This window comes from Bos indicus x Bos taurus, chromosome 25 (assembly GCF_003369695.1).
Source record: "Bos indicus x Bos taurus breed Angus x Brahman F1 hybrid chromosome 25, Bos_hybrid_MaternalHap_v2.0, whole genome shotgun sequence".
Taxonomy (NCBI): Eukaryota; Metazoa; Chordata; class Mammalia; order Artiodactyla; family Bovidae; genus Bos; species Bos indicus x Bos taurus.
In genome coordinates, this window is record NC_040100.1 from 39,674,493 (window position 1) to 39,697,409 (window position 22,917).

Sequence of the window (22,917 nt, forward strand, 5' to 3'; positions counted from 1 at the left end):
ATATCATATATTACTCATATGTGGAACCTAATTTAAAAAAAAATGATACAAATGAACTTATTTAGAAAATAAATAAAAATAAAAGAAAAAAAATTTTACATACTCACAGATGTAAAAAATAAACTTATGGTTACCAAAGTTTGTGGGGGGGTGCGGCAGTAAATCAGGAGCTTGGGATGAGCATACACACATTACTATATATAAAATAGGTAACCAACAAGGACCAACTGTATAGCACAGAGAACTCTACTCAATATTCTGTGAAAATCTATTTGAGAAGAGAATCTGAAAAAGAATGAATATATGCAGATGTATAACTGAATCTCTTTGCTATACACTTGAAACTAACACATTGTTAATTAACTATACACCAATAAAATTTAAAAAACAAAAAGCAAAAAAACCCCAGATATCCAAAACCAAACTCACGCTTTTAGTCTTTGATCTGTTTGCCTCTAGTACCTGGCGCCATGTGCATACAATTGCTCATGCTACCAACCAATACTCCTTCCTTTGTGCCTTAAACTTTCAATCAAGTCCTGTGAATTCTACCTCAAACCTGTATCTCAAATCTAACTTCTTCTGTATCCACCCTTATCCAACAGCACTGGCCTGGACTGACAGGAAGGCAAGGACAGGGTTTCAACGTTGTGGGGTTGACTGTAGCCAGATGCTGCAGATTAGCACAAGCCCGGAGATGACAGACACTCAGGAGATTACTGCAACAGAGTGAGTGAAAGATGAGGGTCTGAAGGAGGGGTCACGGGAATGAGGAAGATGGTGTGGCTTCAAGACAGATTGAGGAGGAAAAAGTGATGATTTGGTGGAGTGAGAGAGCAGGGAGTCAGAGATGACTCGGAAGTTTCTGGTTTAGGTGACTTGGTGGTTGGTGGCTTTGTAGAGAGAAAGCTTGCCTCTCATGAGTTTACAGTTTCTCTAAGCTTTCTAGGGAAATTGTTAATCAAAAATGAGGGGGACAGCATAGCTGTGTTCAGTGCGATAGAGAAGAGGTATGTTATGCTATGAGAGAGGTTGCACCTGTCCAGCAAGACAAGCTGACAGCTAAACACTGACTTGACGACATGATTGGAGGCTTATGGAAAGGGCACAGGGTCCTAATGGAGAACTCTGCAAAGGTCTTAGCTAATGTGTCAGCTGACCCCATGTATAGTAAGCTTTTCCTGCTCACTTGTACTGTTTTTGGTGAAAAACAGCCAGAAATGGGAGAACCCAGATGCCCAAGCACACCTTACAGAGAGACCAGGTTCAGTCCCAAGTGGTATGAGGCTATCCCCTGAGCCATAAGATGGTTGCAAACTCTGATGCCCTGGAATTCCATTCCCCCGGACTGGAGAGCCTCCTGATAAAAGAAACCACCTGGGGGCAGGAGTCCAACCTACAAGCCCACCATCCTGGTCCTGAAAGACTCCTGTCAGTGCATTAGGCCCCTCTGCCAGGATAAGGCAACTGGGCCAGAGAGGCTCTTAGTCACCTCCAGAGACTGTGCCATCAGTGGCTAAGGCCAGAGATGCCCACGCAGGAGCAGATGCTGAAGCTCCTGGAGCTGGAACACTCTGGCCCATCCTAAGAGATCCACATGGGTTCAGTGTCACACCCAGAGGGTGACAAGAGGCAGCAACCCGGATGGAGGATTTGCAGTGACAGCCCAGGAACCAGGATCCTGAGTGAGAAGGGCCAGAGACCCAGAGAGTGAACACAAGGTGGGTAGTAAACTCCTCTCCTTGGGATGTTACACCTCTGCTTTCTCTTCCCTGGGGATCCTGTGTGCAAGGCCTCCAACAAGAATCTACACCATTGAGCTGAGGGTCACCTTTATTTTGGTCCAAGAAAGAACCAAATTTTTGAGGTTTGATGGGCAGCTCAGAGTAGACCTGAAAATAAAACTAGGGAGCATTCTGTTTAGACCCTCATTTTACTGATAAGGCAACTGAGGTGCAAGCATCGCAGAGCTCAGTAAGTGGCTGCCTGCAGCACTGGAAATGGACCCGGGCTCTTCAGCCTCCCCCAGTGCTGATCTTATTGTCCCAGGCTGTCTCCTGGTCAAGTTCAACTGCAGCAACATGTGTGTGATTAGCTAACTCCCTGTGAAGAAGCAACTTTTGTGTCTCTCAAGGACATGGATCTGGTTGTACAACTTTGTGACTATAATTTTTTTAAAAAAACCCACTGAACTTTGTACTTTAAAGGGATCAATTTGGGGGCTTCCCTGTGGTCCAATGGCTATGACTTCATGCTCCCAAAGGAGGGGGTCCAGGTTCAAACCCTGGTCAGGGAACTAGATCCCACATGTTGCAACTAAGAGTTCACTTGCTGCAATGAAGACTCAAGATGTCACGTGCTACAATTAAGACCCAGCGATGCCAAATAAGTAAATAAAATATTTTCAAAAAAGAATGAAGTTATGGTATATAAATTATATCTCAACTGAAAAAATTGTCTTTGAATTAAAAAAAATTGAAATAAGTATTTTAAAGCTGCTGTAAAATATTTCAACGTAATATACAAAATAATGTATCAGAGACATAAAAATAATTTATGCTATCAGCATGACATATTTTTGTATTTTTGTGCAGACCTGATAGTAAAGCTGCTTTTGCCTTTTCTGTGCAGAGTATCTTGTAAGATGAGCTATTAGAACCATTAACATTCGCAACTACTGATCTATGTGCATTGCAATTTTCTCAATAGTATGCAACCAAACTAAAAATTAAATAAACCAGATGTTAATATAAGAATGCAGTTCCCAAAAGGATTTTTAAAAATACTGAAAAGACATGTGTCCTGGTTTAGGCACTATTTCCTTGAGTAAAACCCACCTGTTGCAAGGGGAAAGTGTCTTATAGTTTCAAAGGACTGAGCATAGGAGAGTTTTCCCCGGGGTTTGGGGCAAGGCTCCAGACTGAACAGGAAATCAAGATGAAAGAGGAGCAGGTGCATGAATATGCTGCGGGGGAGCACTTCCCACTCAGCTCCTCAGCAGACTCAGGGTGAACAGTCCTTTGGGATCTAACTAGTTGCCCCCACCGACTCCGCCCACCCCTTACTCTTTATTCTTATTTTTTTTAACGTTTATTTATTTATTTTGGCTGCACCCGGTCTTAGTGGCATGCAGGATCTGGTTCCTTGACCAGGGATCCAACCCAGGCCCCCTGCATTGGGAGGGTGAAGTCTTAACCACTGGACCACCAGGGGAGCCCCCATGAGTCCTTAGCTCTTTAGAAGCAAACTTCTCCATCAGAATTTTCTCCTTAGCTCTGGTTTCTCCCTCTGAAGGCATGTGTCTGATTTCTGGTGTGATCCTTGACCTCCGATTCTCACAATCCTGGATCAGAGAGGACTCTTATCATCTCTTCCAGAAGAGAGCCTGTTTCCCAGGAAATCATCCTGCACAGTGTGGTAAATGCCTCAGAAGTGGACACACAGAGGCATGTGCTCTGGAGGTGTCTGTGTCACTGAGGTACCCTGAAGACACATTGCGCTGGTGGACTTCTTCCGTGCATTCAGGAGTTCAGATGGACCGATGTTTGTGGAGCCTTCCTGTGGGTCTGTAACATGAGCCCCCTCCTTCCTGGACCTCTGCACCAGCCCATCCCCTCTCCAAGGTATTCACAGAAGCAACCAGGGCTCCAGGTGCACAAGCCTGAGTGGCTGGAAGTCCAGCTTCTTAGAACTTAAAGCAACTAGGATGCCCCTCCAAATAAAATGTTGCACCGTATGATGAGTTCCCCTGTCCATGAAAATTTCTAACAAGAGCTCAGATGACAGCTCATCAGTGTGTGGAAAAAGAAACTATGCAACAGGCAGTTTGGAGAATCTTGGTTTTTCCTCCAGTAAGATGCTGTGATTTTTGAAAAGGTTTGTAAAGAGTATGGGACAGTTGATCACCTCCCACTTTTTCTGTTGGTCAGTTCTGCCAGAGGCAGCCGTGCCCACTGGTCCACACTGCCATAGTGGCTGGACCAGACCTCAGAGCCACCCTGAGGGGTCTGGGTCTCTTAATGGGTGAGGCATTTATGCCCCATGGAGACTTTTGCCTTCGAGTGCAGGGGCATCCACCATGATGGAGGCAAATACCTCGGATCCTTGCATTTAAACTTTATAAAGTTGAAGAAACAGGTTTGAAAGGGGAACTAAAGCTGGGGTTGAGTCTAGGTCTGCCCAAAGCCAAATTTCATGCACACTAGGTGCTGTGATCTGAATGTCTGTGTTTCCCCTAATTCCTGTGCTGAAAACCTAACCCCCAACATGATGGTCTTAGGAGGTAGGTCACGAGGATGGAGCCCTCATGAATGGGATTAGTGCCCTCAAGAGAGATCCCACAGAACTCCCTCAGCCTTTCCACCACGAGGAGACACAGCAATAGGACAGCCCACCTGCGAAGCAAAAGATAAAACAAACACCTGAAAACTCTTCTTCTGAACACTGTCTTTAGCCTGGACAGCCCCATTTCATATGAACTATGCAGCTCTCTGCAGCGTCACCTCCTGGGCTCTGCCATTTCCTGAGACTGTGCCTCTCGCAGGTTTTTGTGGCTCTGGCCTCCCTTCCACTGCTGAAAACACACTGCTCCTGTCCTCCCAACAAGGCTGATGTAATTGTTGGGAAGGGGACCTCAGACTAGTCTGAAGGGCCACCAAAAATGATGGGGCAGACCACTGGGCTCCCATTAATTATCTCTTAGCCCAACAGACAAAATGTTTTGTCCTCTGGCATTCAACATACTGCCACCTTTTGTCATTCTTGGAAACTTAACTGAGACATAATTTACATGTCGTAAAATTAATGAACGTGTCAGTGATTTTTAGTACATGTTCTGAAATAATTTGGATTTAGAATATTTTCATCATTCCAATCATTTTGTTGTGCTTAAAGCTACTGGCCTGAGTGAGAAAAGACACTAGGAAGGACTCCCTTTGCGTCTCCTTGGCAGTCTTACTTCTGGTAGCTTCTCTCTATCGCTACGGGTGGGGGCTATGGCAGCCATGATTTTATTTCACCAAATCAAAAGTGCTTTGATATAAAAAGATCCCTCAGTGCGTGTATATGTGTGTTTATTTTGTTAACACCACCAATACTTGAAGACCCCTCCTCACACAAGCAGATCCACACTTCCACTTCACGCGTCTTTGTTATGAACAGCCAGGAATGACAGGAAGAATATTAGGGAATTTACATTCCAGTGAACTTCTGCTTTGAAATTCTTGCAGATCACTCATTTTTATTAAAAGAGTATGCGCATGATAAAGATTGTCAGGTATGGAAGCAAACGCATAACTATATGTAAGATTTATCCTTGAACATAGTTACAGGATAAATAAAGCAGCAGGGGGAGAGTTAACATCAAGGTGTGGGGCACACCTGCAGGATTGTCCTGATTCTCCCTCAGTGGGACTCCCCGCTCTCCACCCGACACCTCAGTGCTCTCTGACCCAAGGCCCAGACCTGCCACTTCTTCCCCATCACCAGACATGTCAGGTCCCCTTCAGCCTCCTCCTGGACAGGCACCCCTTGCTTTCTTCCTCGTAAATCTGTGATTTACACGCGAGCAAGGGGAAGGAGGAATGCAAGTACCTCCCTTGTGAACAGCGAGGACCCAGGCCTGCCTGCCCTCAGTCCCCGTGGTGAAGCCTGTGATGCTGGTGAAGGTTGGAGCTCTGGCGAAAGCTTTTCCCACACTGACCACACTGGTATGGCTTCTCCCCCGTGTGGATCCGCTGGTGCAGCTTCAGGGTGGATTGCCGGCCAAAGCAGTTCCCACACTCTCCGCAAGTGTAGGGCCTCTCCCCCGTGTGGACTCGCTGGTGCCTTTTCAGCTCTGAATTCCACGTGAAGCTTTTCCCACATTCATCACATTTGTAAGGTTTCTTGGCCGAGCGGGCCGGCTGGTGACTGAGACGCTGCAGGTGGTTGCTCAGGCTCCTTCTACTCCCCTTGCTCTTCTTCAGCTCTCTCAGTGGGTGGCTTTTCAGAGGGGCACCGATGTACTCCAGTTCCCTGCAATGTCTCTGGTAGTGAGCAAAGGGCTTCTGGGCGCTGGGGGTGCTGAACTGCCTCTGGGATAGCCGGGGCTCACTCAGACTTGCCCCTCTGGGTTCGGGACTCTGCAGGCCACTCCCTTTCGGTCTGCCCACTGACAACACACATGGCTTTGCCCCTTTAGCCCCTTCCTGCTGTGGATTCTCCTTGTTGTCACTTTTCGTCCTGGGGGTCTCTACAATTAGAAAGAATATGCTTCATTTCTGGGCTTCGAAGAAAGAACCTCAGCAAAAGAGCTCTGAATGCACACAAAGTTTCTAGAAGTGCGGTTCTCCACTGGGCTGCTCACATTAGATTCATCTGGGGCACCTGTCAACCAAACAGGCTGCCCTGCTTCCCCACAGCTGCTGGGTCAGAAGCTCTGGAGGTAGGGCCTGGAAGTCTGCAGGTAACAGGGGGAGCCTGGGGGTATTTGACTTATACTAAAGTTAGGGACCATGTTCTCCAACCCCTGCCTCCTTCCTACGTTTGGGAAAAGGTTTAGGAAAGGAGAAATAGGGGGAAGCAAGCCCATCAGAAACTTCAACACTACAAATACACCCTCACTTATATGGACACTGACCACCACTCTCTCTTCAAATAATGATAAATCTAGTGAGTGTGGTGTTTTTGCTCATTACAAGGTTGACAGATAGCATATGTCAACTGGGATATGGGCCAGTCAGGTACTCTCATTACAGAAACTCTATAACTTCTGACTACCAGGATTAAGGATTAGGAGAGAAATGAGTTTGAGTGGCCTGTGGGCAAGTTGGAGGATTCCTGCCATGTGGAAGACCTATTCAACATGGCAGCCACTAGCCACATGTGGCTACTGAGTACTTGGAACATGGCTTGTGTGACTGAGAAACTGAATTTTTATTTAACTTTAAGATTTAAAAAGCAGCCCACACAATTATGGTCAATTGCTTTTCAACAAGGTTGTCATGGTAATTCAATGGGGGTAAAGATGTCTTTTCAACAAGTGGCGCTGGAACAACTGGATTTCTATACATAAAAGAATGAAGTTGGACCCTGACTCACAACACAAAAATTAAGTCAAAATGGATCAAAGACATACATGTAACAGCTAAATCTCTCTCTTTGAATAGAACAAAGGTGTAAGTCTTTGTGACATTGGATTAGGCAACAGTATTTTAGATATGTCACCAAAAGTACAAGCAAACAAAAAGATAAACTGGATCTCCTCAACATTTAAAACATTTGTGCTTCAAAGGATACTATCAAGAAAGTAAAAAGATAATCCACAGAATGGGAGAAAACATTTGAAAATTATATATGAGAGTCTGGTGTCCAGATTATGTAAAGAACTTTTGTAACAACAATAAAAAGACCAACCTAGTTTAAAAATGAGCAAAGGATCTGAAATGACATTTCTCCAAAGAAGATATATTAATACAATTGGCCAATAGGCACACAAAAAGATGCTCAGCAGCAGTAGTCATGAGGGAAATAATTCAAAAGCTCCAAGAGACTCCATTTCACACCTAATAGAATGGATATAATCAAAAGCACCAACAGTAACAAGTGTCAACAGGATGTAGAGAAACTGGAATCCTCACAGACTGCTGGAAATAAAATAGTGCAGCCATCTCGGAAAAGTCCAACATCAAAAAGTTAAACAGAGAGTTACCACAGGACCTGGGCTTCCCTTGAGGCTCAGCTGGTAAAGAATCTGCCTGCAATGTGGGAGACCTGGGTTTGATTCCTGGGTTGAGAAGATCCCCTGGAGAAGGGAAAGGCTACCCACTCCAGTATTCTGGCCTAGACAATTCCATGGCCTGTGTAGTCCATAGGGTCACAAAGAGTAGGACACAACTGAGCGACTTTCACTGTCACTTTCACCATGCTGCTGCTGCTGCTAAGTCGCTTCAGTCATGTCCGACCCTGTGCGACCCCACAGACAGCAGCCCACCAGGCTCCCTCGTCTCTGGGATTCTCCATGCAAGAACACTGGAGTGGGTTGCCATTTCCTTCTCCAGTGCATGAAAGTGAAAGGTGAAAGTGAAGTCGCTCAGTCGTGTCCGACTCTTAGCGACTCCATGGACTGCAGCCTACCAGGCTTCTCCGTCCATGGGATTCTCCAGGCAAGAGTACTGGAGTGGGGTGCCATTGCCTTCTCCGCACTTTCACCATAGGACCCAGCAATTCCACTCCTGGAATTGGTACTGGAATTTCTCTTGGTATAGACCCAAGAGAAATGAAAACAGACACCCGCACGAAAACTTGTACACAAATGTTCACAGCAATATTATTCATATCAGCTAAAAAGTGGAAACAACACAAGTGTCTATCAACTGAAAACAAACAAAATGCCCACAGAGTGGAATATCATTCAGCCCCAAAAAGGAATGAAGTACTGACACATGCTGAATATGTTAATAGCTCAGTTGTGTCCAACTATTTACAACCCCAGGGACTGTAGCCCGCCAGGCACCTTTGTCCATGGGATTCCCGAGGTAAGAATATTGGAGTGGGTAGCTATCCCCTTCTCCAGGGGATCTTCCTGACCCAGGGATCGAACCCGGATCTCCTGCATTGCAGGCAGATTCTCTGCATTGCAGGCAGGTACCATTTGAACCACCAGGGAAGCACACTGCTATAACATGGGTGAACCTTGAGCATGAGACTTCATCCACTCTGGAATCAAATAAAAGGAGATATAGACAGCATGCAACCCAGCTGCCTCTGCTAAGGCAGAAGGGAGTACATATGGTCAACTTTCTTCAGGATCATGAAGGCCAGGTTATGGGGCAGAACCTCAGCCTGGACCACAGAGCCTTCTTGCTGGATGCCCTAGGTCTCCATTCCTGAGTTTTGAGAATAATCAAATCAAAGTGTTTCATTAACGTCACAGGAGGAGGAAGGGGCAGAAAATAATGCCAAGAGAGTCTTTTTGCTCTAATGAGCAGAACCTTGTTTAGGGCCTTTCTAAACACGGGGCCGTTTTAAGTGATGAAACTCAGCCACAGCTTGAATGGAAGTTCATCAGTGGTCATATGTGAATTTATCTTCACTATGGCATCATCGACTCAATAGACATGAGTTTGAGCAAGCTCTGAGAGTTGGAAGTTGGTGATGGACAAGGAAGCCTGGTGTCCTGCAGTCCATGGGGTCGCAAAGAGTAGGACATGACTGAGCAACTGAACTGATCAGCAGCTCTGAAAGGGACAGAAAAGCAGGCACTAAAACAATCCTCTGTGTACTGGACTGTCAAAGAGTCATGAGAAGAAAACGGTAACAGCACACTTACATATAGTATTACCTCAATTCTAATTAATGGAGTTTGTTAGGGAATCAAGATCTACTATTACATACCATGGAGCAAGTGTCTTTTCTCCAGATGCTTGCTCCATATTGCTCCATACAATATTGAAGAAAAGCTCAATAGCTAATCTGTGGCTTTTCAGAACCCTGAGATGCTTTGATAGAGATGAAGCGCTGATGAGAGGAAGAGAAGACACACAGAGTGTTTACCTGTCTCAGCCAATCTGGAGGTTGGTTCCTGGAGGAGCAGGGATTTTTCCCAATGAGGGGGACTCCGCTGATCCTGAGATCCTGCCTGGAATGTCTCCTCCCTGGGATATCTCCTGGGAGTTTGTGGTTGAAAGTCTGGCAGTTCCTGTTCTCCCAGCTGGGATCCAGTTTTCTCCAAAAGCACCTTCTGGCCCTCCATACAAACAGCCACCTAGGAACAAGTCCCTCACATTAGAGAACAACTGGAGGACTGACTGAGGGCAGCTTGACCTTTCACTGCTCTGTAATGACTGTTGTTCCCTGGAAATTTCTGATAATGTCCAGGGAGGGTGGGGTCTGGGGGGGTAGGTGTCAATCTTGATAGAGACTGCTGAAACTCTCAAAGGAAGCAAAGGGAAGGATATATAGAATGACCAAAAGGAACCTGCTCCAAATCAGCCGATACTTCCTGAGTAAATGTCCCCACATCTTGGCCCCTTTTCAAGGTCTGGGTCAAAATCATCAGAGAGCAGGCACAAATATCAGGGTCAACCACGACACCCATCCAGCAGGTTCCTACCCTATACTGCCCTGCTTCTGCTGGAAACAGGCTCTGTAGGATTAGGAAGCAGTATGGGAAGAGGCATTAAAAACCACCCTTGCTGCTAAGTCGCTTCAGTCGTGTCTGACTCTGTGCGACCCCAGAGACGGCAGCCCACCAGGCTCCCCCGTTCCTGGGATTCTCCAGGCAAGAACACCGGAGTGGGTTGCCATTTCCTTCTCCAATGCATGAAAGTGAAAAGTGAAAGTGAAGTCGCTCAGTCGTGTCTGACTCTTAGGGACCCCACGGACTGCAGCCTACCAGGCTCCTCCGTCCATGGGATTTTCCAGGCAAGAGTACTGGAGTGGTGTGCCATTGCCTTCTCTGAAAAATCACCCTTATCTATAAATTATTCTGCCCAAGACACTCTTGATTAAGGAAATCTAAATAGTGATATGGCTCTAAGAGAACTGCGCTAACCCTGTTCCCTAACTGCTTCCTCCCTAGGCCCCTACTGGGGTCTAACTTGGGGGTGGGGGTTGGAAGGCATACTGGCCAATTGAGCTGGAGTTCCCTGAGTCAAAGGCAATATGCTGGGACAAGAGCTAGCAAAATGCCCCCCAGATCAAATTCCTACCAACAGTATGACTCTTGTCTACTAAGAATCTTGATTGTAGGAAAGCTTCAAGAGGGATGGGTTGGGGGAGATCTGTCAGCAAAGATTCAAGAGCTCTACTTTCTCACTGGAGTGCCTGTGGCTGTGTTTTCTGAAAACTTGTTACACCTCCCGTCCCAGCAGGGGTGAGGGGGGTAGGGTTCCAAACAGAGGCCAGAAGCAACGTTTGAAATTCTGGACTCCTCTCTCTAGGGAAGGGTCCAGAGACCAAACACGAACCAGATGAAAAAGAAATCCTGGGGACGACAAGAAAGCACCCGCCTTACCCACTGCTTTGGTCCCTTGGCTGCTCGATGAAAATCTTCCACAAGGGTCACGATCTCCTTGCTGCTAACTGGACATCGATGCCTGGCCCGAGCCTGGATCTCCGCGGGCAGGATATTCAGGAACTGCTCCAGCACCAACAGCTCCAAAATCTGCTCCTTGGTGTGCACCTCGGGCTGCAGCCACTGACGGCACAGCTGCCGGAGGTGGGAGAGTGCCTCCTGGGGTCCAGACGCCTCTTGATAACAAAACCGTCTAAAACTCTGGCGGGAGAGCTCGGGATCGGGCCAGTCTTCTTGCAGAGCGGGTTCCCGTTTTTCTTCTAGCTTTGCTATTATATGTCTCTCCTGCTTGGAGAAAGCCTGAATATGGGACTGCGAGCTCAAAGTTATCTCCATCTTAGCCGCCATTTTTGGGCTCAGGAGCCAGCTTCTCTCTCCTTGTAAACAGGTCAAGCCTTCGGGACCATGGCCCTGAATACTAGAAAGATGCTAGAAACGAAGGTCCTCTGAGGATGTTGGAAAGGAAAGGATGCAGACAGAGGCTCCTCGTTCGCTGGCCTTGAGCCCAAACTTCTGACGACAACACAGTCCCTGGGAGTGGGAAGTTTTTGTTTTCCTGCCAGCGTCTTGAAATGTCTTGCAAAGGCGAAAAGTCATAATGTCCTAAAAGGAAACTGGGGAAAATATTGCTTGCATTTTAGCGACAAGCACAACAGGTCTCAGGGGAAATGCGCAACGGAAACAAATGAGCTGGCAGGAATTCCTGGGAAAACTTTAGATTGTCATCCAGGTAGCCTACACCACCTCTCTCGCATCCTCCTCAGGCCGACCTCCAGCATCTCGCCGGGCGTTACAGGGCGAGCCCAGGCGTGCCCCGGCGCACACCGAGGCTTGGTAGTTAGCGGAAACCTCCTGCGGGCGAGCAAAGTTCACGGAGGCGCGCCGGCTGCCCGCCCCCGAAGCACCGAGGCCCAGCTGCTCCGGCCTCTGAGGACGCCGGGCTTCGCGCCCTAGCTGGCCGGAGCTCGGCCAAGCTGCAGCACTCTGGCGCGCGGCTCGATTACGTGGCCTGTACGAGCTGGGGGTGGCGCCTGCGACGGCAGCGCGATCGACAGCCCTGCAACCCGCGCCCACCTGCACGCGACTCACCTCTCTGGGGACCCGGGAGCCACGGCTGGGGGCGGGGCAGAAGCCTCTTGTCGCGGACACTCCCACGAGCTGCTGTGGAATTCCGTCACGGGAGGGCCCGCCTCCTGCGCAGAGGGATTGGCTCCTCGGAAGCGTCCTAGCTCGCCTATTGGCTTCTGAGTCTACCGATGCTGGCCGCTGTCGCAGTGCAAGTAGGGAGTTGCAGTCCGTTTCCACGACTCGCGAGCAAGCGCAGTGGACCTATCCGAGCCCGCGCTCTGGGCGCCGACTTCCGGCCCGGAGGCTGAGCGAGTCTGGGGAGTCGCGGGTGCGTCTACCCGTGATCGCTCAGCTTCCTGGCGTCCCGGGGCTCTTCGCTGGCAGTCGTTGCAGAGGCGGTTGGGCCAGGACTGTCCCAGTCCCTGTGCTCGACCGCAGACTCCCTCCGGCCAGTGACTCTGCCCCCGCTAGTGCAGTGGCGGTCTGTGGTCTTGTTTCCTAGTCTTCAGCCGCAGGTCCTAACCCAGCACCGAGTGCACCAGGAGTACTCAGGGGGCCATCCTGGATGACGAGTGAAAAGTTAATCGGCCAGACTCCACATCCTCATTGTACTTTCCGCTGAGCGTTTTGGGTGTGGCCAGAGAGAAACACATTTTTGAGAGAGGAGTATTTTTAAATGAACTATGAATGGGATATTAGGAATCAGAGTGCAGGCTCTGCCTTCTGCATGGAACTAGAGTGGCATTCATTGAATTATTCTTCATCGAGAGAAGGTGTGGGGTGTATGGAAAGGTGTAAGGCAAGGAGTATAGTTTCTAGTCCTGGCCTTGCTGCTGAGAGACTATGCTCGGTGATGCTCCTTCGTTAAAAAGCACTGCTCACAGTACAGTGCTTTGGAAGAAAGGCAACCTGAATCCGTTTTTTACTAGTTGGTGATGGACAGGGAGGCCTGGCGTGCTGCGATTCATGGGGTCGCGAAGAGTCGGACATGACTGAGCGACTAAACTGAACTGAACTGAACTGAAACAGACTTGGGCCTTTGGAGGAGGAGTGGAATGGAAAGTGGCACATAATTGTAGAAAGCTTCTATCTTACATCCTCCCAATTTAGCAATTTCCAGGAAATTTGGAATTTTTCTCACCCCAGCTGTATGTAAAATCCCAGGGAATTCTGACAGGCCCAGCCTATGTGAGTTGCCCACTCCTGGGGTTGGAGGAAGGGTACTGTAATGAATAGCCCCACCAGAGGCAGTGGAATAGAGAGGGACTTTTTCACAAAGGGAGAAAGATGCTTCTGTCCAAAGTGGGGAAGGAATGCTGGAAAATAAATGCATTTCTTATCCACACTGTGTGTGTAGTGGTGGTGGTGGTGGGAGGAGGGTGTGATATTAATGAAGAGGTTAATACTTTTCCCTCCTAAGAAAATGAGGAATTGGGAAGCTGGATCCAAGCTTCTGGGAGTAGGCAGGACAGGGACAAGCCATAGGCATGTGGGGAGCATGAGTAGGGACAGATGGATAACACTGAGGAACCATTTGGGGAATTTATCCACAGAAATCAGGCTAGCAAGAAAAGGATGCTTTCTGATATTTTTGGTGCTTTGGCTCCTTGGCTTGGATTGGAGAAAGAGTAAAGGAAAGGACAGAAATAAACAGTAAGAACTAGAGTGAAGGAAGAGGGGGTGATTTTATGTTGTCTTTTCTTCTATTCTTCTCAGCCTCGCTTCAAAGTTGAGCCTTTTTCAACTATGAGTCTGGGTCTGCCCATCTATGACAGGCTCAGGTCTCTGATTCTAGAAAGACACATTTCACTGGTATCCAGGAGACCTGCTTCCCAGTGATAAGAGATGGAATCTGAACTGCAGGATGGTAGTAACAGCCAGTGAACCAAGCAGGTTGAAGCAAAGCATGACTGCAGTAAAGAGCCCCCAGGCACAACCATCCTCAAGCAAGGACTCCACACAGGACAGCAATCAGCCCTGCATGGCAAGCCAGAGCCCCGACTATGAAGCTTGCCATCAGCACTTTGGGCAGTGTTGCTTCCAGGAAGTGGAGGTGAGGAGCACCTGGTCCCCATGAGAAGGTAGCTGGTCCCCATAAAGGTTTTAGCAAACTCTGAGAACTCTGCTGTCAGTGGCTGAGGCCTACTGCTACTGCTGCTGCTAAGTTGCTTCAGTCGTGTCCGACTCTGTGTGACCCCGTAGACGGCAGCCCACCAGGCTCCCCCGTCCCTGAGATTCTCCAGGCAAGAATACTGGAGTGGGTTGCCATTTCCTTCTCCAATGCATGAAAGTGAAAAGTGAAAGTGAAGTCGCTCAGTCGTGTCCGACTCTTAGCGACCCCATGGACTGCAGCCTACCAGGCTCCTCCATCCATGGGATTTTCCAGGCAAGAGTACTGGAGTGGGTTGCCATTGCCTTCTCCAGGCTGAGGCCTAAGACACACTCAAAAGAGCAAATCCTAGAGCTGCTGGTTATGGAGCAGTTTCTGCCAGAAAAGGTTCAGAGCTGGATGAGGGAGCAGTGCCCAGAGAATGGTGAGAAAGTTGTGGCTCTGGTTGAGGATGTACAGAGAGCAGCCAGGCAACAGGTAAGAAAAGGCAGTCAGAACCCTGTGGTTTTTGTCATGAAGAAGTTGGTGTGAGCAGCACAGGAATCCAGTTACTGGAGAGGTGCTTAGTTGAGAAATTCCAGAATTCATCTGCTGCCCAGAGAGTATTATTAATAGCTATATTGCATTGATCTTATGTCCTTCATCAATGGGAAAAATTTCTCAAATTTCTCATTTGCTGAAATAACTTAGACATTCATATATTCAGTGAATGCTTAGAGTCACTAATTAAAGTGGTAAAACACTCATCAGAGTTCTCCAAAACAAGGCCAGCGAAAGAACAATTCTTCACTCAGCAGGTCAGGAAAATTAGAGATGTCGGTGAATTTAAATCTAATCTCTCTTGCTAGAAGGTTCCTTGAAGGAATGTGCCATGTGTTGTACACTAAACAAAGTCACACTAGAGCCAGTCCCTGCTGTCTGGATTAAGTGGTCAGTTTGAAACAGTAATGAGTTTCACATGATGCCCGCATGTGGCGGGAAAGATTCAGTCTGAGATCTGATCAGTGTAACATTCTCGTATATTTCAGAAGAAGGGGGTGGTGTGAAAGGCATAGGAAAAGGAAAAGTAACATGAAGGCTTCAGTTGTGGGTCAGGGGAGGGCTAGCCTGAGTGTGACTGTGTCTGGAGCAGGAGGCAGCCCACTGGCGCTCTGAGTCTGCATGGCTGGATTGGGATGTGCTTGTGTTTTCCAGGGAGGAGGCGGATGTGCATACCAGCTGTAGGAGGAAGAGTTGGGGGATGGGGTTGTAGATAAAATTTCATAAGATTGAGGGTTGAGAGGTTCTGACATAACTTGGAGGGAGGAGCAGTGTGGTGACGATGCATCAGAAATGGGGGAGATTAATATAAAATCCATGGTTGGGCGACTGTTGATAGTAACTAGGCTGGATGTAGAAGTGCAGGAGAGCATCTGTATGAAGTCAGAGTTTGGAGAGGAGACTAAGCAAGGCAGAATCCCTCTGTTATCACAGTCATCCTAGACCCCTTGCCACTTATGTATGGACCATCTCTCCCTACTGTCCAGCACCACCTCAGAACCAGACGCTTCATGTGAATGACAACAACACAGGAATGTAAGCGTTAAAACAGCTCTTTGAAACCCCTTAGGGAGGGAAAGGGAAGCAGGAAGTAGAAGTGAGACTCCAGCTGCCTCTCATCATCTCTCCTCTGTCACTTTAGGCAGGAATTTGTAGTGACAGATGATGGGGTCTGTCCCCAGGTCCTGGAATCGGGGAAGGATCTGAAAATGCCCATCGATGAGACAGCTCTCTTGGGGGCAACAGAGAATCACTGAGATCCCACCCCAAAAGAGTTGGACTTGACTTAGTGACTAAACAACAGACACCTGAACAGGGGGTTCATCCAGGGGAATGGACTGTGAAGGGGTCACAGAGCTCAGCCCAGAGACCGTGGGGGCAGTCAGAAGCTTAAGCAGGAGCCTCCGCCCTCCCCTGGGGTGGGAGGGACAATCATCTACTGGAAAGTGCAGGTCTGAGCTGGAGTTGGACCCTGGCCTCCAGGTTAAATGCCTTGGAGATACATCCAAAAATCAATACTTCAAATTTTAGTTGATGGTACTAGCACTTAAAATGGGGGCAGGGATCCTTTGTGTGTTAACTTAATTTTTTTATTACAGTTTAATATTACTGCCTCTGAATCAGGTATTATTAAAGCATGTTGACCTCACCTTCTGCAAAGCAGTTCTTCATGAACTTGAAAACATAACCCCCTTCTCCATCTAGCTTAATTTCTTCCTAAATACATTTCTTCTACTTTTTTTCTTCCATGGCTCTTTTTTTTGAAATTTGTCTTAGTGTTTTAGGAAAATTTTAATCAAAAATTTAACTAAAATTAATTGAGGTGAAATTAATCACCTAATGTAAAATTAGTCATCTCAAGTGAACCATTCAGCTGCATTTAGTACAGTCACAAGGTTGTACTATGATCACCTCTAGTGTGTTTCAAAACAGTTTTCACTCCCTCCCCCTCCACCTCTCCCAAATAAACCCCATGCTCATTAAGGAGTTGCTCCTCATTCTCTCTCTATGGATTTGCCTGATTTGGACATTTTACAGGAAGAATCCTACAATACATGACCTTTTGTTTCTAGCCTCTCTCATTTATGTTTCCAGTCTACAAAGTATCACTCCTTGGTCTGTTTTTAGGGCTGTGTAATATGTCACTGGAGAAGGAAATGGCAACCCACTCCAGTATTCTTGCCTGGAGAATCCCAAGAACAGAGGAGCCTGGTGGGCTACTGTTCATAGGGTCACAAAGAGTCGGACACGACTGAGTGACTAGGCACGATATGCCACTGCATAGCCAGCCAAGGGTCTGTCTTTGTAAGTCTCCTTCTGTGAAGCACTTTGGCTGCATACATTTCTAGATTAGCTGAAGGCTACTGCTGCCTTTTCTGCTTAATTCAAAACTGTCATTATAAGTTATTAAGTAAGTAATTTTTTAAAGCCACCTCATCTTTATGTAACTCAGATCCTAGAGAAAAACACTGTGTCTTCATGCGGTTTAAAAAGGCAAGCTTCTGTTGATGAAATGGAAAACCTTCTGAGTTTACCTGCTTTTGTATTTTTCAAGCGAAGTGAATACACTATCAGTATCTCTGAAAACCTTGCTGTTTAGAATTTATTTTACTTTGAATCCTTGGGAACATCTGTGCTCTTTGGTGTCTGATTTCTGAGGCTCAGGGGTCTGAGTAAAGAGGACAGGACTCATCATGTTCCACGTTCGGCTCTGACAGCTTGCTGTGCCCGCAGGTGGCTCAGATCCCAGGTGGTGAAGCCTCCCCAGGGGTCACCGAACTCTGAGTGTCCTCTGAAGTTCCACTAGTAAGTTAGCAAAATGTACCATTTCCTTTGTACTATTCTTGAAGGTGGGGGTCTGAGAAATAATTCATTCTCTTGGTCTGAAAAAATAAAAGGATTGAGTTCCTGTGGTATTTTTAAGAGCATTATGATTATCTCTGGGTGGTTGGGCAAGGAAACATTCTCTCCCCCCGCTATATATATATACCATGCACATATTTCTTTAAAATGAAAAAAAAAACTTTTTATTTTAAAAAAGCTATTGTGTCAGGAGGGATCTAGTAAAAGAAACTTTTTAATACAGAGACAGGCAATTGGCTATGGCAGTGGTCCTGAAACCTGACTCACTGGAGGGCATGTTAAACAGAACCCCAGGCCTCACCCCAGAGCTGCTGATTCTTTAGATCTGAGGTGGAGCCCAGGAATATGCATCTCTGGTGCGCTGCCAGGTGCTGCTGGGGCTGCAGGCTTTGGCACCCCACTTACAACCTCTGCTCTGTGACTGTTATGTGGAGACTGCCCTCTGGCAGTGGCTGTTTTCTCCCCTAGCCTGGCTTACTCCAAAGGTCTCTGGGAACCTTCCACAGAAGAGGGATCTCAGAGACCAGGAGACAGGTGCTGGGGCCCAGGTGAGCTGTGTTTGACACCTTTTGTCTCTTTAAGTTTCCATTTCACCTTGCACTCCCACTCTCCCTAAAAATCTTTTTTTCTGGAGATGTTAGAAAAATTATGTGGTCCACTGAGTTTCTCTTGGGTTGTCCCCTTGTTCTGTCCACTGACATCATGACATGGCTCTTTACCCACCCTGATCCTTCTCTGGGAGGCCTGACCTCTCACTGCCTTGCTCTCTCCCTGATTTGATAACCATGGTCCTGCTCTGCCCCAGTGACAACTGGCCTGGATCAGAGAACACGCAGAGACCCCAGATAGTAAGGGAAGCAGGGCAAGGGAAAAGCCTAAGACTTCTTCCACAAGGGAGACTAGAGTGAAAGCCCACAAGACACCAGCAACTGGGGAAGAAAAATCAAGGATGAAGCACAAGAGCCTGACTCAGCAGATGGGACAGAGGCAGGCAAGACAGAGATATCAAGAACAAAAGAGAACTGGAAATGGGATGATACAAAGGAAGAAGAAATTAATGAGCCTCTTCCGAGGTCCCAGTAAGTCTCTGGGTGCTCCGAGCTAAAAAGAGGCTGGGCAGGCACGCCAGTGTCAGGAAGGCAACAAGGAGCTTCTCCACGTAGAGTAAGGAGAAACCTGCATCCCAGCAGAGGATGAACCCCTATAGGCTTCATACTGGGAGGATACCTGCACACATCTTCTGTGTGGGAAAAACTGCTCTCACTGATCTCAGAGTTGTCTCTCTCACCACCACCCAGTTCCCAAACTGGAAAAGGCTTCTAAATGTCATAATGTGGGAAAAGCTTTAGTCAAAGTTCTTATCTTGCTTGACACCAAAGAATCCAGAGAGAAACCTCCCAAATGCAGTGAGTGTGGGAAAGGCTTCAGCGAGTGCTCCAGCCTCAATGCTCACTTGAGAACTCACACAGGAGAGAGACCCTACCAGTGTAGGGAATGTGGGAAAAGCTTCAACCAGAGCTGCAGCCTCACTGTTCCCCAGAGGACCCACATGGGGGAGAAGCCATATTAGTGTGCGGTCTGTGGGAAAAGATTCAACAACAGCTTCCAGTTCATCACTTATGGTGAGTCCACGCTGAGGAGAGCCCCACAGTTGTGGGCAGTGTGAGGAAAGCTTCAACAACGGCTCCCCCTTGAGAGCCCACCACAACCCCACACGAGGGAAAAGCCTCACCAGTGCTCTCAGAGTGAGAAAAGCTTCACCAAGAGTCCTGCCCTGAATGGTCCAGTGGTTTTCCCCACTTTCTTCAATTTAAGTCTGAATTTGGCAATAAGAAGTTCATGATCTGAGCCACAGTCAGCTCCCGGTCTTGTTTTTGCTGACTGTATAGAGCTTCTCCATCTTTGGCTGCAAAGAATATAATCAATCTGATTTTGGTGTTGACCATCTGGTGATGTCCATGTGTAGAGTCGTCTCTTGTGTTGTTGGAAGAGGGTGTTTGCTATGACCAGTGCATTCTCTTGGAAGAACTGTATATTAGCCTTTGCCCTGCTTCATTCTGTACTCTAAGGCGAAATTTGCCTGTTACTCCAGGTGTTTCTTGACTTCCTACTTTTGCATTCCAGTCCCCTATAGTGAAAAGGACATCTTTTGGGGGTGTTAGTTCTAGAAGGTCTTGTAGGTCTTCATTGAACCATTCAACTCAGCTTCTTCAGCATTACTGGTTGGGGCATAGACTTGGATTACTGTGATATTGAATGGTTTGCCTTGGAAATGAACAGAGATCTTTCTGTTGTTTTTGAGATTGCATCCAAGTACTGCACTTTGAACTGTTTTGTTGACTAAGATGGCTACTCCATTTCCTCTAAGGGATTCTTGCCCACAGTAGTAGATATAATGATCATCTGAGTCAAATTCACCCATTCCAGTCCATCGTAGTTCGCTGATTCCTAGAATGTCGATGTTCACTCTTGCCATTTCCTGTTTGACCACTTCCAATTTGCCTTGATTCATGGACCTAATATTCCAGGTTCCCATGCAATGTTGCTCTTTACAGCATTGGACCTTGCTTCTATCACCAGTACCATCCAGAATTGGGTGTTGTTTTTGCTTTGGCTCCATCCCTTCATTCTTTCTGGAGTTATTTCTCCACTGATCTCCAGTAGCATATTGGGCATCTACCAACCTGGAGAGTTCATCTTTCAGTGTCCTATCTTTTTGCCTTTCCATACTGTTCATGGGGTTCTCAAGACAAGAATACTGAAGTGGTTTTCCATTCCCTTCTCCAGTGGACCACATTCTGTCGGACCTCTCCACCATGACCTGGCCATCTTGGGTGGCCCCACATGGCATGGTTTAGTTTCACTGAGTTAGACAAGGCTGTGGTCCATGTGATCAGATTGGCTAGCTAGTTGTCTGTGATCATGGTTTCAATCTGTCTGCCCTCTGATGCCCTCTCTCAGTGCCTACAGTCTTACTTGGGTTTCTTTTACCTTGGACGTGGGGTATCTCCTCTCGGCCGCCACCCCTGGCCTTGGATGTGGGATAGCTCCTATCAGCTGTTCCTGTGCCATTGCAGCCTTATGACTATACAGTGGAAGTGCGAAATAGATTTAAGGGACTAGATCTGATAGACAGAGTGCCTGATGAACTATGGATGGAGGTTCATGACATTATACAGGAGACAGGAATCAAGACCATCCCCAAGAAAAAGAAATGCAAAAAAGCAAAATGGCTGTCTGAGGAGGCCTTACACTCCCACTCCTGGGTGTGTGGTGATCAGGGAAACTGGGATACAGCTGCTGGACTCCTGGAATTCTTCGAGTGCCTCCACTCTCCAAACCACCTTACCCTCTAGTCTGCTGGGCAGGAGAAGGAACCCAGAGTACTAGAGCACCCAGGCCTTGCCTGTCAGTGTTTTAGGAGTGTCTGGAGCAGACAGAACTGGAGAATATCTTCAGTTATTCATTCATTCAAAAAATATCTGATTGCCTATAAAGTACCAGGTATTACATAGAAGCCAAATGGAAGGCAGTGAGTGAAACACACTGTATTTTCCTTCCAGAACCAGCCTCACTGGGTCCCTCAGAAATAGAGTATATCAGGCAGCACCACCCAGCCCGCAAGCCTCAGGATCTGAGTCCCAGCTCTGCAGGGCCACCCTTCCAAGCTTCCAAGTTCTGATGAACCCAACCTGTCTCCTGTAATCCCATTACTCCCTGCGTGGTCACAGCTTCCTATGGTTGCCCCCTCTGTTACCTTAGTGTCTACATCCCGCTGACAAATCAGCCTGATCACTTCACCAGCCAGTTGAGAATAAATTTGAAGTAGGCTGTACAAAAGGCAACATCCCAGGTCTATCCATTTCCTCAGGTGTGTGACTTATACTCCTGGTTTGCTTCAGCCCTTCAGATACCAATTAAAAAGCCCATTTTCCCCTGTACATTTAATACTAGGGCTCTCCATATAGTGTCTATACCTCCCTTCCTCACTGAAACATTTTAACTAATTGATACAATTTTTCAGTTGACAGTATTCCTTTTATCCCAAGGACTGCTAACCACTTCCTACAGACAAGATTGAAAAATATTCTCACAACCCAGAGTACACTGAAGTCTACACACCTTACCTTTTCACACATCTGCTCTGGTTCCTCAGCCTAAAATGGCAGATGGGGTCACAGCCAAAGCCAGAGCCAACCTTTCAGGCCTCCTACCAGACTTCTCTTGTCACCTCCCTTCTGCCTCTGCTGTGAGGGACTGCCTTACCAGTCAGTTTGGGGACAGCCAGGACTTCTGGGGTCCTGGGCCAGACTGTGCCCGTGGCATTGCTGACATAACAGGCAAATTCTTGCTTTCATCATCATCAGCTCCAGCTTCCATGCATTCCTGTTGCTCATCCTCAGCTTGGCTTCTGGGTAGAGACCAAGAAAAGGACAGAGGGGTTTCACATGTGCAGGTCACAGGATGCTAGCATTTAACCTGGCTCTGTAGGACTTTGAACTTACGCCACCCTGTTCTGGCATCTGGAGGAAGCTGTGCTCCTGAAACTGCTTGGGCATTCCCTGTACAGTTGGCCATTCCAGTGGCACTTCTGGAGTTTTCCATAAATTGGGGATTTACTGAGATTTGCAAATCAAGTCTGGGTTTCCTAGTAGTCCCAAGGCACACCTGCTATCATGGGTCAAGTGACTTGCATAGTGACTACGTGAAAGAGCTAGATTTTGAACCTGAGTCAAATCAACTTCGAAACCTTGAATTTTTCACTCTCTCAACATTCTGGCTACCAATTTCTGTGAAACCTTGAAACACAGACCTTATACTACATGCTCAAACCACCAGGGCAGCCTTGTTGTGGCAGGGGCCATAGGCCCAGCCTCCTTGGGAGGAGGAAGGCACAGCTGAGGTTTCATGTCACACCCATTACGACCAACTACCTTCCAAGGATGCTGTCATCCCTGGCACTAATTAAGAGCTAGTTAATCACACAGTATAGATTAGACATGATCCAAAGAACTTTTATAGCCCAAGGTGAGAAAAAGCAGAAAGAGACCAATTAAAAAGAAACAAAAGGAGACATCAGAGATCTCACTTTTTGCAGAGGATGGTCAAGAGGTGCCCCTTCCATGGAGGCATGGTATGTGTGACTGGATAGAACAGAAGAGTAAGAATCCCAGTGCCCTGCCTGACAGCGGCAGGGTCTTATTGGTCTGGCCAGCTAGGCCTCTCCAATAAAAACTTCATTTCTACTTCACTTTGCTAAGTTTGGGTGAGAAGGCACAGA

At 47.3% G+C, this 22,917-nt stretch overlaps 1 protein-coding gene and 1 long non-coding RNA gene across 3 annotated transcripts; one reads left to right on the plus strand and one right to left on the minus strand.

Annotated features, from left to right (window-relative positions):
- The first annotated feature begins 336 nt into the window (after positions 1-336).
- Positions 337-5,063, plus strand: LOC113883610. The gene is made up of 2 exons (XR_003508692.1): positions 337-1,721; positions 3,295-5,063. It is a non-coding gene; the product is annotated as an uncharacterized LOC113883610 (long non-coding RNA).
- Positions 5,064-5,206: 143 nt separating this feature from the next.
- ZNF174 (zinc finger protein 174) lies at positions 5,207-12,216 on the minus strand. Of its 2 annotated transcripts, XM_027527475.1 has the most exons (4): positions 10,997-12,179; positions 9,535-9,745; positions 9,207-9,218; positions 8,632-9,073 (listed from the first exon to the last, which is right to left on the minus strand). In XM_027527475.1, exons 1-4 carry the CDS (start codon positions 11,402-11,404, stop codon positions 9,006-9,008), a joined length of 699 nt encoding a protein of 232 aa, XP_027383276.1. In that variant the 5' UTR covers positions 11,405-12,179; the 3' UTR covers positions 8,632-9,005. The 2 variants fall into 2 exon arrangements, with proteins under 2 accessions (XP_027383275.1, XP_027383276.1); XM_027527474.1 differs by lacking the exons at positions 8,632-9,073; positions 9,207-9,218 and adding an exon at positions 5,207-6,232 and having other exon boundaries at positions 10,997-12,216.
- Between the last annotated feature and the right edge of the window lie 10,701 nt (positions 12,217-22,917).

Bases quoted from the DNA above. Each gene is read 5' to 3' on its own strand.
- ZNF174 (XM_027527474.1), bottom strand. From the start codon at position 11,404: ATGGCGGCTAAGATGGAGATAACTTTGAGCTCGCAGTCCCATATTCAG. The intron at 9,746-10,996 runs GTAAGGCGGGTG...ACTTGTTCCTAG, and splicing joins CCAAGGGACCAAAGCAGTGG to GTGGCTGTTTGTATGGAGGG. The intron at 6,233-9,534 runs GTAAACACTCTG...TTCTAATTGTAG, and splicing joins CTCCAGATTGGCTGAGACAG to AGACCCCCAGGACGAAAAGT.